At 37.5% G+C, this 16,994-nt stretch overlaps 2 protein-coding genes across 4 annotated transcripts; both read right to left on the minus strand.

The window, feature by feature from the left end:
- Positions 1-8,306: 8,306 nt before the first annotated feature.
- Positions 8,307-8,737, minus strand: LOC116255098 (uncharacterized). The gene has a single exon (XM_031630848.2). The coding sequence runs from the start codon at positions 8,712-8,714 to the stop codon at positions 8,307-8,309; it is 408 nt and encodes a 135-aa protein (XP_031486708.1). The 5' UTR covers positions 8,715-8,737.
- A 798-nt stretch (positions 8,738-9,535) lies between these two features.
- LOC116254469 (uncharacterized) lies at positions 9,536-16,611 on the minus strand. 3 transcript variants are annotated; one of them, XM_031629866.2, is made up of 7 exons: positions 16,473-16,611; positions 15,813-16,013; positions 14,927-14,997; positions 12,035-14,741; positions 11,187-11,247; positions 10,833-11,053; positions 9,536-10,008 (listed from the first exon to the last, which is right to left on the minus strand). In XM_031629866.2, exons 3-7 carry the CDS (start codon positions 14,967-14,969, stop codon positions 9,951-9,953), a joined length of 3,090 nt encoding a protein of 1,029 aa, XP_031485726.1. In that variant the 5' UTR covers positions 14,970-14,997; positions 15,813-16,013; positions 16,473-16,611; the 3' UTR covers positions 9,536-9,950. The 3 variants fall into 3 exon arrangements, with proteins under 3 accessions (XP_031485726.1, XP_031485727.1, XP_031485728.1); XM_031629867.2 differs by having other exon boundaries at positions 14,927-15,021; XM_031629868.2 differs by having other exon boundaries at positions 14,927-15,034.
- Between the last annotated feature and the right edge of the window lie 383 nt (positions 16,612-16,994).

The following is a 16,994-nucleotide window of genomic DNA, read 5'->3' on the forward strand; positions in this document are numbered from 1 at the left end:
GGTAATTTGGTTGAAGACTTTCTTCTAAGAAAATCTTTCCCCACAACAGATTTTTGAATGTTCTACATCGATTACTCGTGATGGGTCGCTTTGCTCATTGACATTTAGTCGACAACCTAATTTGGTTAATAGCATTTAGCTGCCAGTTTGGTTGAAGACTTTCTTTTAAGAAAGTCTTTTTCAACTTAGATTTTCGACTGTTCTACATCGATCACTCATGGTCGGTCCCTTTGCTTAATGATATTTAGTCAACAATGACTTTTACGCCCTGTCTGGTTGGAGAGAAAGGGAGAGATTGATCAATCAATCATTTGTTTGGTTGATTAATTGTAAAGGAGGGAAATGAAATAAAATTTAAAAGTTTGTTTGGTTGAAAGGGGATGAAAGGAAAAGGAAGGGAAAGGAAAAAGAAGCATAGTGTAAATCCAATCCTTCCAATTTGTAAATCTAATCCCTCCAAAACTGGAGGGATCGAGAAGGAAAGGAAAGCAAGGGAAGAGCACTGAGTTTTTTTCTACCCACAATACTCCTTCCACTCAAGTCTTTTTTAAGTGCACTAAAACTGTTGATAGTCGATCGTCCTCTCTCACACTTGGTCGATGAAGAGATTGCAGAGTCCCTTATGCATGGATTCGAATTTGAGCCAACCTCGAGCTGGAGCTTCTAAGACTCGATTCGAGCTGGAGCTGGCCTAGCTCTGCTCATGTCCACCCCACAACATACACCTTGGGTGTTTCTTATCTCAACGAAGTACAGATTTTTTTTTTTTTAACTTTTCAAGTCAGGAATAAAGAAAGGAAAGGTTTTCAGTGGGTTTTAGGAAGGCCTTGTCCAAAGAAACCTGGTTGGTTATATAATGACCATTCACTGGTTGGAGAAAGAACAACAAAGTGATGCTAATAAAAAAGCAAATATGTCACTGCTTTTAGGAGCCATGCATCATTAGGTTGATCAAATACTCTTTTTGATGATCATGTGAAATCTGAGATGAGAACCTGCCTTTCAAAGATGTTCTCTTTGTTTGAGGTTCAAGCAGGCTCACTCTTATTACAATCTGATGATTCATTGGAAGCATCTGCAAAGATGGCCCTGAGGAGTCTATCAGATCTTCAATGGATGTGTAAGATTCTTCCAAAGATGGATTTAATGAAGGATTTTGTAGCAAGTTGGTTATGCACTTCATGGAGAGGAGAAGATTGATACCTTATTATGGGAATTCAAACTAAAGCTCTTAGAAGTATTGGGCGGAGTATTAGAAGCAATAGGGTATGGTTGATTTGGCCTAATAATGCTAACAAACACTGCTATGCTATGAAGAAGAGTAGAAGACACGGCCTTTCAGAAGCTATGCAGCATTAATATTTGATGCCAACGTATTTTCAGCTATTCCTTTAATTTTTATGACATATATGAACAAAAAATTCAATTAAAGGGCACCAAGGTCACCAGAGAAAAAAATAATTTTAGTTTTTTTTTTTTTTCCTTTTCCTTAAATTAAGCTGCATCACTCAACAAAACAAATAGGACATAATACTCTGGATTGAGAGAGAGAGAGAGAGAGAGAGAGAGAGAGGTTGGGCCCTCCAACCCTTTAGCTTACCTTCAGTCTTCCCTCCGTCTTGTGGACTCCCAATACCCAAATCGGCGCCCACAGACCGATTTTTGAACCATTTGAAAAAGAAATATACAGGCATGTGCCACCAACACTAGGGTATGTTGCCTATTTTACTCCTCGAAATTGGGCCCAATCAACTGAACCTCGAAATTGGGCCAAATCATTCGTCAGATTTGTAGGTTGATTCCCACCTACTTGAGTCCTCCTCAAATTAGGAAGTGCTGCCTTCTGTCTAATGCCAGGAATCGCTTGTCTTGATTGTTATCCTAGTGCACATAAAACTTAAAAATGGTCTGATAGCTATTGTCTTTTTTATGTTGAATCACAATTACATGTACCAAACCTTTCCCTTCACCCTCCTTCTTGGTGGGTAAACATGTTCGTATTGGTGATCTTTCTAATCTGTGCGTTTTGTGATTGCGGTTGATGATTTTCTTTTGATTTATGTGTTCTTTCGCATTTGTGAGTGTTTGAAATAACCGACTTATTTGTTTACCTTCTTTCTTATTAGAAGACATGAGACGACGCCAACAACAACAAGTTGTTCTGTTTTTATGTTATATCTTTTATTATTTCATACGTCGAAGACAACATCAAAAACAACTTGTGCATCGATCAATTAGACTATCTTATGAAGAAAGACAAAAATTTAGAGATCAAATTATATATAAATTAGATGATCATATACATAGTCGCAATATAACACGCATGGGAACATAAACTTTCAAAGAGTTATGTGATATTCTTCAACATGACCATGGACTATGTAGTACAAGACATTGTAAAGTAGAAGAACAAGTTTCTCTCTTTCTCATGATGTTGTTTCACACATAAACATCGATCGGTTCAATTTTGGTTCTATCATTTAACACTCTCTCAAGGGTATGGAGCATGGACTCTCATTGAACACAAAACCGGGGCTCCACTAGAAGGGAAACGTCTCAATTTTTTAAACATTTTGAAAGTTAGGGATATTATTATAAAGTATTATAAATTTTAATATTTCCTTTCCTTTATATAGTCCAAACAAACATGATTTTAGCCTTTCATTTCTTTTCCTTTCCTTTTTATTCAAACAAGCTTTATAATCATCTCTTTCATTTCTTTTGTCCTTTCCATTCAATTCCTTTCTCATTCTCTTTCCCTCTCTTTCCCTCCAACCAAACAAGACGTTAGTCGGCAACTAATTTTGAAGACTTTCTAGTTAAATATGAACATGGATTCTAATGTAGTTGAATCCATATTTAAAAAAAAAGGTTGTGGGATGATAGTAGATATGACAGATGTGGCATAAGGCAGGCTGGATCTAGATAAAAAGTGATCATGAAAAAAGGAAGTCTTGATTAAATGTAAAAGTTGCATGTTGGACGATCATGCTCAATGTTGTAAGAAGCGTATATCTCACAAAAAAAAAAACTCAAAAGCGTTTTTTGGAAAAGCTGCCTTGAGGTAGGGCCGTGAGATGCACACATCCCTGAAGCATGCACTTCATTTGGTAGATACGTACGCCACTGTCCGTGGCATGCTTCGTGCTTGAGGTGTACACCTTTGGGACGGAGTCTGTTTAGTTTTTTTAATTAAAAAAATTAAAAATTAAATAAAAGTAGTCAAGCGTGGTTCACATGTAGCCCTAACTGAACCCCGTTTGTATCCATGTTCCCTTTTTCTCAATGTCAAATCACCTGTGAAATTGAACGCAACATGCTTGTGAAATTGCTAGAGGCTGGAACTGCGGTTGGTGGAGTTATTGCCCAACGTCAGAAATTCCATTGCAGTTGTAGGTCTCTCTCTTTGAGTCTCTTTCTTTCCAAGGCTGACATCGAACATAAGTGGCCACCTTTCTCTCTCTGTCCATGGCTGGTGCTGACCATAGTCACTTTCTCGCTCTCTCAGCTCCCTGACCATGATTGGTCACCGTCTTTCTTGCTTTGTGTGTGTCGCTATGGTTGTCCTGTGGCTTACAGTGTGCCGCCATGGGGCTTACGGTGTTGTGACTTTTGTTACTTTGTGTGTATCACCATGGCCAGTGTTGTGGTTTACAGTGTCGTAGCAATGTGGCTTACAAAATCAGGACTTAGACCCTTTAATTATTCTTTGTTTTACTATTGTCATCATTTAGAATCTGGGACCTCTACTCCATCGCTGCTGGTCCTCCTCCCATTGTTGCCAAGTGTTGCAAGTGGTATTTTAGTTTATTATATCTTTTGGCATTTGTATTCTATGACTTGGCATTTAATGCATCTTTACTTTATTATATTTTCTTTCAAAATTTTTAGGTGTCTTAGTTCATGCTGTTTTTTGTGTGCTTCACAATTATATTCAATCATTTATCGAATCAATTCATGAGTATTTATTACATTGTTTCGTTTTATATAAATACATAAAGAAACAAGAAAAATTTACACTAGTACAATTACCTTTTCTATTATATATATATTTTTGTCAATGCTTTTTTCTTTTTTGTTTGGGTTATATGTTTTGTTTTCTTTTTCTTTAGTTTTAGATTAAACATGTTCTTGTTTTGGAAGAGTTGTCTGTCTTCTCCACTTCTGTTTAGTATGATTATCATGTTAAAGAAAAATGACAATGGTAATTGATGCATTGTGGTAGACAATCTGTCTATATTTTTATGTGTTTTTTCAATAGTTGTTTTGCATTAAGTTTGTAATATATTGTTACTTGTTAGTAATTCCAATTTGTCGTACGGTGTCAATATTTGTTACATTATGTATTGTTAATATTTGGGTATGCTTAGTAATTTGAGCTTTTGCATACAATGTAATTGAACTCAATTGATGCTTATTGAATTGTATTTGTAGTACATTGTTTAGGTTTGAAAAAAAAAATGTCACGGCAGGATCCAACATGGGAACATTGTGTAAGCAAACTTATAGAGGTGGGGTTTGCAGAATGAAACATTACTTGGCTGAAACTAAAAAAGATGCTAAGTATGAGACAAAACACCACAAGTGTTGTACAATTTTTCAATAATTATTTGCAGGTACAAAAAAAGTAAAATACAAAAAAAAAAGACAATCTTCAATTGGGTAAAAATGAATGTTTTGATGAAAGATAATGGTAGCCTTACACCTCCCAATGTTCGTAAATTTGAAATTTCATGAGGTGTAATTGATCAATTTATAACTTCAGATATACAATAACCAACAATCAACAATGCCTTCAACAAAGAGGAAAGAAAACAAGTATATTCTGTCATAGGTCATTTCTTTTTTGAGAATGCTTTATCATTTAATTGATCTAACAGTCCATATTTTGAGAAAATGATTGAAGGTGTGGAAAATTATGGTCGATGATTAAAACCACCAACCTACAATGATACCCAAACTTCTATTCTGAAAGAAGAAGTTGACAAAGTGCAAATGAAATTAGAGGACTAAAAGAAGACATGGTTGAAGGCTAGTTGTATCATAATGGTAGATGGCAGATGGTAAAAATAAAAATTTGATTAACTTTCTTGTAAATAATTATTCAGCTACAGTTTTTTTCAGTTTTATGATAGTAGTGGTGTAAAAAAGATAGTTGATAATTTGGTAAAATTATTCATGAAGATAATTAAAGAAGTTATAGAGAAAAACGTAGGTAGTTACCGATAATGCTCCTAACTACAAACCTGTAGGTACGAAGTTAAAAGAAATTGATAGGTTTCAGCATATTTCCTTGTGCAGCTCATTGACCAGGTTTAATTTTTGAAGACATTGCTAAAATACATTTACATAAAGAAGTGATTGAAAAATCAAAAGTTGTAAGTACATTTATATATGAAACATACCTAGGTATTAAATTTGATGAAAAAATATACAAATAGTAAAGAACTTCTACGACCTGCTATTACATGTTTTGCTACTTCGTATCTTACTTTTCAGAGTATTCGTACAAACAAAATAGCATTGAAGAACATGTTTTTGTCTCCAAAATTTCAAGGCTGTGATTATTATACTAAAAATCGTAAAGGTAAAGAAGTAATGTGAATTGTACTCAAGATAAAAGGTTTGAGGTTTTGAAAGACAAAATAATATATTATTAAAGTTACATTACCTTTAGTGAAGGTGTTGATTCAAATGAAAAGATAGTTTCGTATAATCATATGAGAAAAATGACAAAAGAAGAAGAAGAAATAGATACAATGTAAACCATGATCAGAAAATGAATATACAAATTTGAAAAATAATTGATAATAAATGGGATAATCAAGCGCATAATCATTTACATTTGTTGGATATTATCTTAACCCACATTTTCATTATGATGATGATGTCCTTAAAGATAGAAAAATATAGGCTGGACTAATGGAATGTCTAGAAATTATAATGCCTACTGTAGAAGAAAAATGTGATATTTTAGTTTAACTTGATTCATATGAGAATGAAGTTATTGAGTTCGACATATCATTAGCAATTGGAACAAGAAAGAAAAAACATCTTAGTACAATTTTTTATTATTATTTTGATTTATATTATTAACTTATGATTGGATCAAATGAAGTTATCTATACTACTTTTTTTATTTAGTTTTGTCAGCTGATTGGTGGAATGTATTTGGTGAGGATACAAAAGAATTAAAGAATTTTGCTTTGAGAATTATTAATCTTACATGCAGCACATGAGGATATGAGTGTAATTGAAGTTCATTCTCTATGATAAATAAATGAAACTTTCACATCATTTATTTTACTATCATTCAAATATTTTTTTATAATTGTTAGATGAGTAACTTTTGCAATTACATGATAGGTACATACAAAAAGAAGAAATCACCTTGAGTAAGAAAAACTTAATTCTTTGGTGTTAGTCATGTATAATATGAAGTTCAGTAAAAGAGAAATGAGAAAAAAAGTATTTAAGATCGATTCAGATGATGAATGGTTCAACAAAATTCTGTTTTACCACTTTCAATAGGTGATCCTTGGTTGCACTCATCCTTCGAGATCAAAGACATTAATGTCCACCCTGCTTTCAAAGATATATCAAGGTCTATGAAAAAACGTAAATGTGTTTCATCTTCTCAAAAGAAAAGTGTTTGACAAAAGTAATTCTATATGTTTGTAATTTTTAAAATAAAGATAAGAACATTGTGTTTTTTTTTTTTTTACTGACTGTTATATTTTGTTATGTGTTATTGTTTTTATATGAAGGTAAAACACTAATAAAAGATTTAAGCTGGAGAGTTTTGATGATGAAGCAACTGAAAAGGAAGATGAACCTATTCAATATGACGGTTCAAATGAAGTCCATAATTGATCAATTGCCTACAAAAGTCATTTGAACTTTGTTAAATATCAATTGATAATTGCACAAATTAGTTACTTTTTAAATTTTTGTACATATACATATTTCAATATACTTATATTATTGTTCACTAATACTTGTTATTTATTTATTATCCTCGTTGATATTATCATCTAAATATTGGTTTTCTTAGTTTTGGTTATTTATTTGTCAATGATAGTTTATTTAACTATTTAGAACTGGTCAGCGCCCCAATTATGCAAATACTATTTCTACTATGTAGACATTTTTGTTTGGATTTACAAATTATTGTGGTTTGCATATGATGAGTATTCTTTATTGATATGCTTACTATTGTAGTCATTTTTTTCAGTTTTTTTTATAAATATTAACATAATTCACAAATTTTTAGTTTTTTTTTTTAATTTTATTGTTATTTCTATAAATATTAATATAGTTCACAAATTTGTGTGCAGTTCAATTAACGCACCTTGGTTATGCCTTATCACGCCAACATTGATAATGCCTTATCACGCCATTCTCTAGTCATTGAGATCTCATCCAAGTGTGAATTACGTTTGACCCTTTATCAAAATTATTGCCTTCTCATTATTGATTGATTTCTAAAGTTAACCAATGTAATTTTATCGATAAAATATATTTAAATGTCAAACATGTTTGAATATTTGTAATACTTAAGTTTTAATTATTTTAATTGCAAGATTGTTGTGATATTATTAAGAATCAAACCTAATTAACAGTGAGATGGATTTCTCAAATTTTGAGTAAGTTTGAGTTTGAGAACAATATGACATGGCGTCGGAATATAAGATTGTAGGAGTTCCAAGAACCGAGAAAAAGGAAATACATTGCAATGTTGCTCTACACTTTATTCCTATCTAAAAATTACTTAAAACAATGTTAGACTTGGATATAAAATGTTAAGATATTACTATCTAGAAATTTCAATCTTTTTGATATCGACAATATTTCAAGATGATGATATCGACTTTATTGTTCTTCAAATGATCCTATGCTCAAACCAACAACGCTTGACTTTAAGTTTCTTAATTGTTTACCATTAAAAAAACAAACATCAATTCGTGAATCTCCCATGCAACAACCTATTGGTTTTTGCTTCTAAACATATTGAGGGTTTTCCTCTATTATTCTCATTTATATTCCCGAGAAAAAAAAACCCAATTAAGTACCAAATCATCATGCAACCCTTATTGTGTATATAAGCGCTTCTGGAGCTCTGATACAAATTAAGGCCCATAAAACACAAGATATATGCAGCATTTTTTATCTATTAAAAAATTACAGAAAACCTAAAAGTTCGCATCACCAATGTGACATACCATATACCATATTTTTTCTTATGTTCTTCTTCAAGATATATATATATATATATATATATATATATATATATATATATATTGCATTCAGGAAGGAGGAGGAGGTGCAGATTCCTTAACGTCGTGGAAGACTTCGGAGCTTTTGTAGAAGATGTGAGCTCTCCTATTGTAGTCCATTGGCTCCTTCCCCTGGTCATCCCCCATCAGGGCCTCCTCCTCCAGTTTCTCCAGCTCCTCCTTCCCCACCTCCTCTAACCCTTCTCCTTCCTCGACCTCCTCACCCGCCTCCATTTCTTCCTTCTCCGGCTTGCCAGCCGGTCGGAAAGACGCCCTCCTAGTCCTGCGCCAATACCGGCGCAGCTCCGGCAACTGCCACCACGACTTACGGCTAGGGCAGAAGGTTTTCGGCTGCCGTAAAAGCGAAAATGGTGGCGGGGACCTGAGAAGGCGTGGTGGAGGGGAGCCTGCGGCGGTTGAGAGGCAAAGGGCGTTCATGGCTGCCGGTGCTCTAGATAGGAGTCCGAAACGATCTACAAAGAAAGCAAGGAACCGTTGAAGTTATACTGCGGACGGACCAGAGCCTCGCACTCACGTGACACCACGTGTCCTGTCACGTGCCGCACATATGAGACACCAGGTGGGAGCATGAAAGTGGGTCGGGTCGTGATCCACACTCACCCATATTAAATCAGGTGAAATCCGGGTCTGGTAGGCGAGAAACGGAGAATGTGGTCCCGATGCTAATTGGTCGGGTCGTACCCGTGCTAAAATCTTATAAAATTTGGATTTTTCATTTCACAGAGAAGGAAGTGGTCCGGGTTTTAGTGGCCAGATCACGGATCCAGATTTGGTACCGAATAAAGTAATCTGGATCGGGTCACATTTGAGAACAACGTGTAAAAAAAACCCGGTTTCTTAAGAAAGTGGTTCGGGGTGATATTGATAATGGGTTGGGTCGTATCCGACGCTGACACCTAATGGGCACCACTCCAGGCTTGGGCTGTCAAAATGGCCTCCGGCAGGCTCGGGTCCGAGTAGAAATCGATTTAGATTCAAGTCCGAGTTGAAATCGACATGGATTCAGACTGAATCGGGTCAGGCCCAATAAATCATATATATATATTATTTTTCAATATAAATTTAATCGGCCACCCCTCAAGAGGTGCTAGATTCCTCCTTGCCAGTCCATTTAACTCTCTCTCTCTCTCTCTCTCTCTATATATATATATATATATAATAGAGATATATATATAATAGAGAGAGAGAGAGAGAGTTGGGAACACAAGCAAACCAAACCTATCTTTCATTGCAACAGATGAAACAATTGAATGGATTGAAATAATTAAAGAACAGAGAAAGATACCAAAATACAGCGTCTGGAGCTTTGCATGGCAAGAGAGAAAGTGCACATTTCCCATAAGATTTAGATCAGTGGGATACTCCAGCCAGTGGACAAGGGCATTCAGGAAGACATCCATATCTATCAAGACCGATGTAAGGGGATTCTTGCCATGCAAATTCCAAAGAAACGACCAAAGGACAGATGAACAAAGAATAGAATAGACGAACTAGTGGAAGAACCAAAAGAGATTCGTCATGATGAGCTTCGCCTGACTGATCCCCAACAAACCTTGAAACCACGCAGACATAGTGTGACGTCCGCAAAAGAAGAATAACAATGAAGGTTTCCAATGCTTCCGGATGAATATACACATTACAATATGCTTGTCCTCATTCTTGAATATCCAGTGGAACAAGCATCCCAAACCCACGTCGTCTCCTCTCAACCCTGGAAAAAGGTCAAAACAACCAAGTGAGAAATAATGCCAAATAAAGTATCATGTGTTCCATGCATCTTTAAAGTTTGACAAATCTCTTTTGGTGTACTTGACTCATTGCAAAACTTGTTGCAAATAAAGGATATCTTGTTTTCACTAAATGCTCATTAAGCTGAGTGCCTGATTGTTATGGTAGGTCAATATCTTCTTAAGGTTTACCAGTTCATCCTCAACTCTTCTGTTTCTTGTTGTGCCCCTTGAGACTACCGAACAAATTCTCACATTTAGGCCATTCCCTATTTTTTACACGCAACCCGCTCCTGATCTTCTTACAATGATGCAACAGTATATATTTTTCATTCATGGACCACAAAGAAACTTTGACACTTCAAAAGAAGGAGACCATGCTGTTGAAAGTGAAGACTGCCTGCAAGTGCAATCAGCCTTAGCACAGCCTAGCAAAACACCTGATGTTTCTAGATCTGCCCAAGTGCCAATCAAGAAACCGGAGTGACTGCAATCCATGGATGGCGATTGTCTCAACCAATGGATGCACAGCATGCACCTGCATGCAGAACGGACAGTCCATGTTGCAGTGAAGAAGCCACTCCATGTGAACTGCTTCCTGTTCTTAGGATGCTAAAAGCAAGATGTTCTTGGTGTCCACGGGACAGGAAATCAAATACTCTACGGGGTACTCGTACCAAAGAAGTGCCATGTCACAAACCCTCATGAATTTTCTCATTTTCTTATTAGTTATTTGAGTGGCTGTGTAGCTCAGAATATTCCAACCAAAAGATCCTTCATAAATGTTACTAGCAAAATTGAAACTCACGTTGGTGCTAAGTTGCCAAGGCTGAATCGTTCTCCAGTTACTTTATTAGTGACTTGACCACTGATGTTAATAAAGTATTCGCGGTTTTCCTCTCTTGGAAGGCCTTTCCTAGAAAGCATGTCCAAGTCCTGATGATGAAGCTCTCGACCATTTACTACAACACCTGTATTGCCCCCAGAACAAGCTTTTGGCATGGGAACATCGAATTCTTGAATGTATGGCTGCCAAAGTTGATTGTAAGACGTTAGTATGATTGTATGGTAAGACAGCATTGAACTTCTATAGCTATCCATCTGACAAACTTCAGGTCTGAGACACTGCATGAAAAGATCTAACAAACTGTAGCCAACTTACAAGTATTACGCCAAGACAAGGCCCGCCCATAACACCCCAAAAGCCAGCATGGTAGTCATACCTGCAAAAGAGTAGACTCTTGAGGAATCAAAAGATGTAAGCAAGATGATATCTTACTCAACTCGGCCCAAAAAAAAAAAAATGTAACATTTATTTATACCTATGCAACATTATGGTTCAAAACCTGCCAGTGAAGAAGCATTTCTTCATTATTTCATAGATTGTGCACACTACATATAACCTAGGTGCTTGTTCTAGTACGGACCACCACCATGTGGTGGTTTTCGTGCCTCTATGCAAAGCATATAGATTTCCAACTAAGTTAACACTTACAGCATAAGATTCAGCATTACACCAGAAAACTCATGAGTTTCAAACCAACGTCATAGAACCTGGAAATGTAAGTTTGGACTTGGTACGGCTGATAAACTATGTGTTTTTATTTTGCACAACATATAGAATAAATCACCTCTCTCTGTCTCTCTCTCTCACTCACTCACACACACACACACACACATACATTTCGTACACGTAGAAATATCTGATGCACCTTGAGATAGAGGTGTTCTGCTTTTAGAAGAGGTTACAAGTCTATTCAAGCAATGAGACCACAACTACTCTACCTGTTAATAAACAGAAACTCAAAATACACAAGATGAAAGATGGAAGTGTTTCTTTTGTGCATGTTCATTACTAGCAAATAGTTCATCTACAAGGGTCATTTTACATATTTTTTGAAATCTTGCACAAAAGAGCTAGAAAATGAGTTTCACCAATATAGTACTATTATTGATAACCACAGCTTTACTTTAATGATGTGAACTAACCATTCAGAGCGTTGAACTTACCAATAGTTCCCAGGCTGGATGGGTCCAGCCTGTTCCTCAGCACTCTTCACCAACCTATCTGGTATGTGGTTTCCATTCACAAACACCTTTGTCTTTGCACCCTCAAAGTTAATGTTTAAATCTCTTATGTTCTTAAGAAGTCCAGACATTGTTGAATTTTTGCTTGATTTTTTTGACTGCTGACCTTCATCACTTTTCCACTGGAAATCTGAAGATTGTCCCGGTTCTGGGTCCTCATTCAAAGTAGAGACTCTCCCTTTATTTATAGGTTTGAAACCATGTTCAGGGGAATGTGCAGCAATTAGGATATCAGCATTTTCAGATTCACTACTTTCACTGTGGTCTCTTCTCAACCGATGGTATGGAGAACCAAAACGTGCATTGAGCGGTGAGACTGCCCTACTTCTAGAGGATGACACCCCACATTCATTATCATCTTCATACCGGATATTAGTCCCACTATCATTTCTAATATGCTCATATTTGTCTATCAACTCCTTTGAAGTTGGAGCACTTCCCTTTTCTGTCCACTCCGGAGAGTTCATTAGAGAACCCCTTTTTTCAGATGCATTTTGTTGGAGAGGAGGAAATGGGTCTGTCAGGGAAGTTGGTTTGCATTTTGAAGAATGATCACTTCCTGAGAAAGATGTTCTATGTTCTTCAGAGAATGTGACTAGCTCGGATTGAAAATCATCTTCAGAAGTGGGCATGCTCTCCACAACTTTCTCAGAAGAACCTTGTCCTTTGCAAGCTACAAATTTTTCTGCATCAGTATTTCCACGTCTATGGTCTACTTCTTCTGTCAAGGACTTGTGTTTTGTAACAGGGGAAATGTGTCCATTTTCAGAAACAGAAAGCCTGAGAACTGCAGAGCAGTTCCCGCATTTGACCTTGTTGACCCTTTTCTTTGACAGGAAGAAGACAGAAGGAAGCTTAAGCAACTTCAAACAATCATGGCATATAAAGAAAGGTGCGCCACAAAATATTGGGCGACAAGCAGCTGCCTTTGTTCGTATAACAACCTCATTCTCTTGGTAGCGCCTCTTTTCATGGCAAATATTTTCCAATTTTGAATCAACAGTCACCCAGCTATTTGGGCTTTGATAGCATGATCCCTGGTTATAACAAATGTAAGAAGGAAACTGTGGTTGTCTTTGACAGTCTTTAGGATCGCAATGCAAAGAGGAGCAGAATAAGCATGGAGTTGAGTAATCAGGATTTTGACTCTGTACAATTTCTGGTTCCAAATCCATTTTGTTGACCATGTAAGAACCACCTTTGGATCCACGAGTTCCGGGTTTCTGGGAGGCATGGTTTGGATGTAAATTGTTTGTTCCAGGCCTCCTTGTCTGAGCATGGAGACCAGGATGGTTTCTGCCTGTCCGCAGATTGTCCTCTAGATTAGAGTCTGCAGGACAATGATGCAAAGACTGCATTCTGGGGTCACTATTATAAGACCTAATGGGACTTCTAACTTGTCCCCGCGTGATGCTGAAATCAGCCTCACAAGGTTGTGTACCACAGCTAACCATATGAACCTTTGAATTTGGTCTACCTGTTGATAAATGAGATTTTATGAGACAACTCCGTAATTCTTCCACTTTTCTTAGTATCTCCAGTGTGTCTTCCTCAGGCTTAGATGGAATCTCGTCTGCAGTGCATCCAGCACGTGAGACAGAGGGTTCCATTAACTGAAATCTGGAAGGCTTGTCGTTTTTCAATGCCATTTGATTGTAATATCCCCTAGAATTTCCTTGGAACAATGGCAATTTGTGTATCGGCTTTGTTGGTGCGTCCTGGTCTGTAACCTGACTATGGTTTAATTGCATATAGATCCGTGAGGGACTTTTACTTCCTTCAGATTTCAACTGAGAACTCGCCATTTCAGTTTCTTCCAGGATGTTTTCTGAACTAGATGCTGATTCTAATGATTGTATTTCAGGAGAAGTTGGCCTTGAATTGTCATCCACCATTTCTCTTGATCTGTCTGTAACATCAGATTCTTGAGGTGAAGGTAAATGCTTTGGCCTAAACATAGTTCGCCTGGATTTTCCTTGTCTTCGTTCAGTGACCTGGTTGGCACATTCTTTGCCTCTGGAAAGGGAACTGCTGCCACCAGGGTGGGGCCAACTTTTGACAGTTGGAACTTTTGAACCTTCGCTTTTTCTACCATCAACTTGTCCACCTGAAGCATCATGCCCTGTAGCAGCACCACTAAGGCCCAAGGTACCCCATCTTTCTTGATACGACTGTCCTTTCTTGTGTCCTTTCAGTTGACTGCTTGACAGGTTATCACTAAAATTCCCACCCGGAGAGCTACCTGAACCATTCCAGTGAAGCTCTTCTTTGCTTTTCCCATGCTCATCCAATACAGATGATGAGGTTTCGGAAAGAGAGTCTTCCCTTTCATACACATCATCCGAGTATTTTCCACTTTCTGAAATCTCAGAATATCTTTTGTATCCGAGGTCATAACTAGCAGAGGATGAAAATGTATCAACTGTTGATCCATCTCTGTCCTGCTCAATTTCCTCAAACTCAACGTCGCAGTTACCAGTCTCAGAACCTGATACAGATGTAGCTGCTGAACTGAGATGTGTCCTTCTACCTAAGGATGCTGCTCCATTCCATGTAGAAATGCCACTTCCTTCAGAGCAATGAACAGGTCTCCTGTCATAGCTTACAGGCTTTGAAGTTTCACATTTTGCTGCAGATAGATATGTTCATGGAGAAAACTATGTTAAAGACCAAAAGAATATCTGCAGACATGTTGTGGACTTAAAGATTACTCTCTCTCTCTCTCTCTCTCTCTCTCTCAGTGTGTGTGTGTGTGTGTGTGTGCAGACAGGTATGATTTCTGATGCACATGGACAGGACAGTAACTGGCCTTACCTTTGTCGAAGCCACACTTAAATGCTTGAGAGCCTCGGTACATCTCTTTCAGTCAGCAAGTCCTTCATGTCCTTGATTTTAGTTAAAAAGAATAGCTGAGACAATGAACTGAAATAGTAAAAAGGAAAACTTGAAAAACGAAAAGTAAAGAATAGATAACGCTACTGATCTAGTCGGAACCTAACAGGCGTCATATGGTTTACTTCTGCTAACCTGAAGTAGACCAAATGAAACAAACAAGGAATACAACTTACTCCCAATTTACCGCATCTCTTCCAACAACAAAAACTAGTGGATATGAAAATGCAGTTAACAGTCAGATTGAATTCGACGAAAATGCAACACAGACAAGTCTTAAATGACAACAGGACTGTTCATTCTCTCCACTCCAGAAAGGGAAAAACCTGGTAGATATGTGCGCCTTTGTAATTTTGTTACTTAGTGGTGCCATTAATTGCCTTATTTAGCATTTCTCGGATAAGATGTCAGTATATTGGCACCAAATCGAAAGGGCATAAGACCATCAACAAACAAATAAATCAGATCGAAGAGTTTTTTTCTACTGCTTTAAGCAACAAAGAAGCTGCATCCCCTCGATGAACTTGAATTCATTCTCTCGTCCATAGATGCAAAGGACCAAAATGGAGATTCAATGTCAAAAGACACCAAACATAAAACGGAAGTCATGATGTGCTTTTTTCAATTCTAGAAAAGAAAAGGAATCATCAATACTACAAGCAACGGTTACCCAGCACACTAAATTTCGCAGGCCACATTTTTTAAGGCAAAACTGTCACTCCAGGTCTATAGTATTATCAATACAGAATATCCCAATGTAAGATGGACAAAACAGACCGCACAGAGCACAGAGAGAAAGGATTAAAACCTTTGGAATTCATAAAAGGCAGTGATGGTGCCCCCAAGGTAAAATCGATCCTAAAGGATTGTAGCATGTTCCAAGAAACGAATAAGCAATTGAAGGAATGCAAATGCGGACTAATTTCCTCCTGTCACCGGAACTCCTTCCTACTAAGAAGGTCCACAAATCAGAATAATATCAAGAATGGGAGTCCCCGTAAAACGGCACCTGATCCAAGAGTACAAAGAAGTTCGTAAGTATTATTCATCATAAGTAATAAAACCTGAATCCAAAACATCAACTACTTGAAGACCAATAAAGCCTAAAACTGATTTATAATTCGACCGCTCATGAACCGCAGAACTGAAGAATGGATATCTAGCAGACAATCTGGCGATCCCGCGCCATTTCCGCTGGGAAATGCGGAATTCCTTACTCCCCATCCCAAATATCAATTATCATACAGCTACAAACACAATCTGATGACCACCAAACCTCTCCCTCATTTCCCCCAAGAGAAATGCTGAATTCCTTACTCCCCATCTTACATCTCAATACCGTATAACTATAACCATAATCTGATGACTACCAAACTCAAGGGAACGCCGAAGTCCTTATTCCCCGTTTCATATCTCAATACAGTACAGCAAACTATAAACGTGCGATCTTAGAACAAGAAGAAGAAACCTGAGCGAGAAAACGAGAGAAGGCGTAAACAATTCAGGCGTTGTTTTCCGCTCCGGCGTCGGAATCCGGGTTACGCCTTCTCGTCAGCTGAGAGAGAGAGAGAGAGAGAGAGAGCGGAGAAGAAATTCACAAGTCCCGCTGCTCAAGAAACGGGAGAGAGAGACGACGATCAATTCAGAGAAGATGACGAGATTAGCCCTTGACTTTGTATGGACGAGGCTTACCCTCAGCTGCGTCGGTAGCCCGTGGGATCGGATGGCATGTGAGAAAAGTTTCATGGACTGGTTTGTCATTTCGCTAATCTCTGGAGCGGCAACATGTCATTGTCAAGAGGACCGGGTATTTAAAGACGACGTGCCAATGAGTCCCTCCTCCTCTAACGTGCCGAATTAAATGCGGCGATTTATTCCCCCTTCGGGTTGCCGATTTGGAATTATAATCGCCATGACCAGCCCTGGATTTCTGGTCCGAGATCTGCAATCCTTCTTCTTTCAAAGTGAGATCAGGATATTTAATTGAAAA

Source organism: Nymphaea colorata, chromosome 5 (genome assembly GCF_008831285.2).
Source record: "Nymphaea colorata isolate Beijing-Zhang1983 chromosome 5, ASM883128v2, whole genome shotgun sequence".
Taxonomy (NCBI): domain Eukaryota; kingdom Viridiplantae; phylum Streptophyta; class Magnoliopsida; order Nymphaeales; family Nymphaeaceae; genus Nymphaea; species Nymphaea colorata.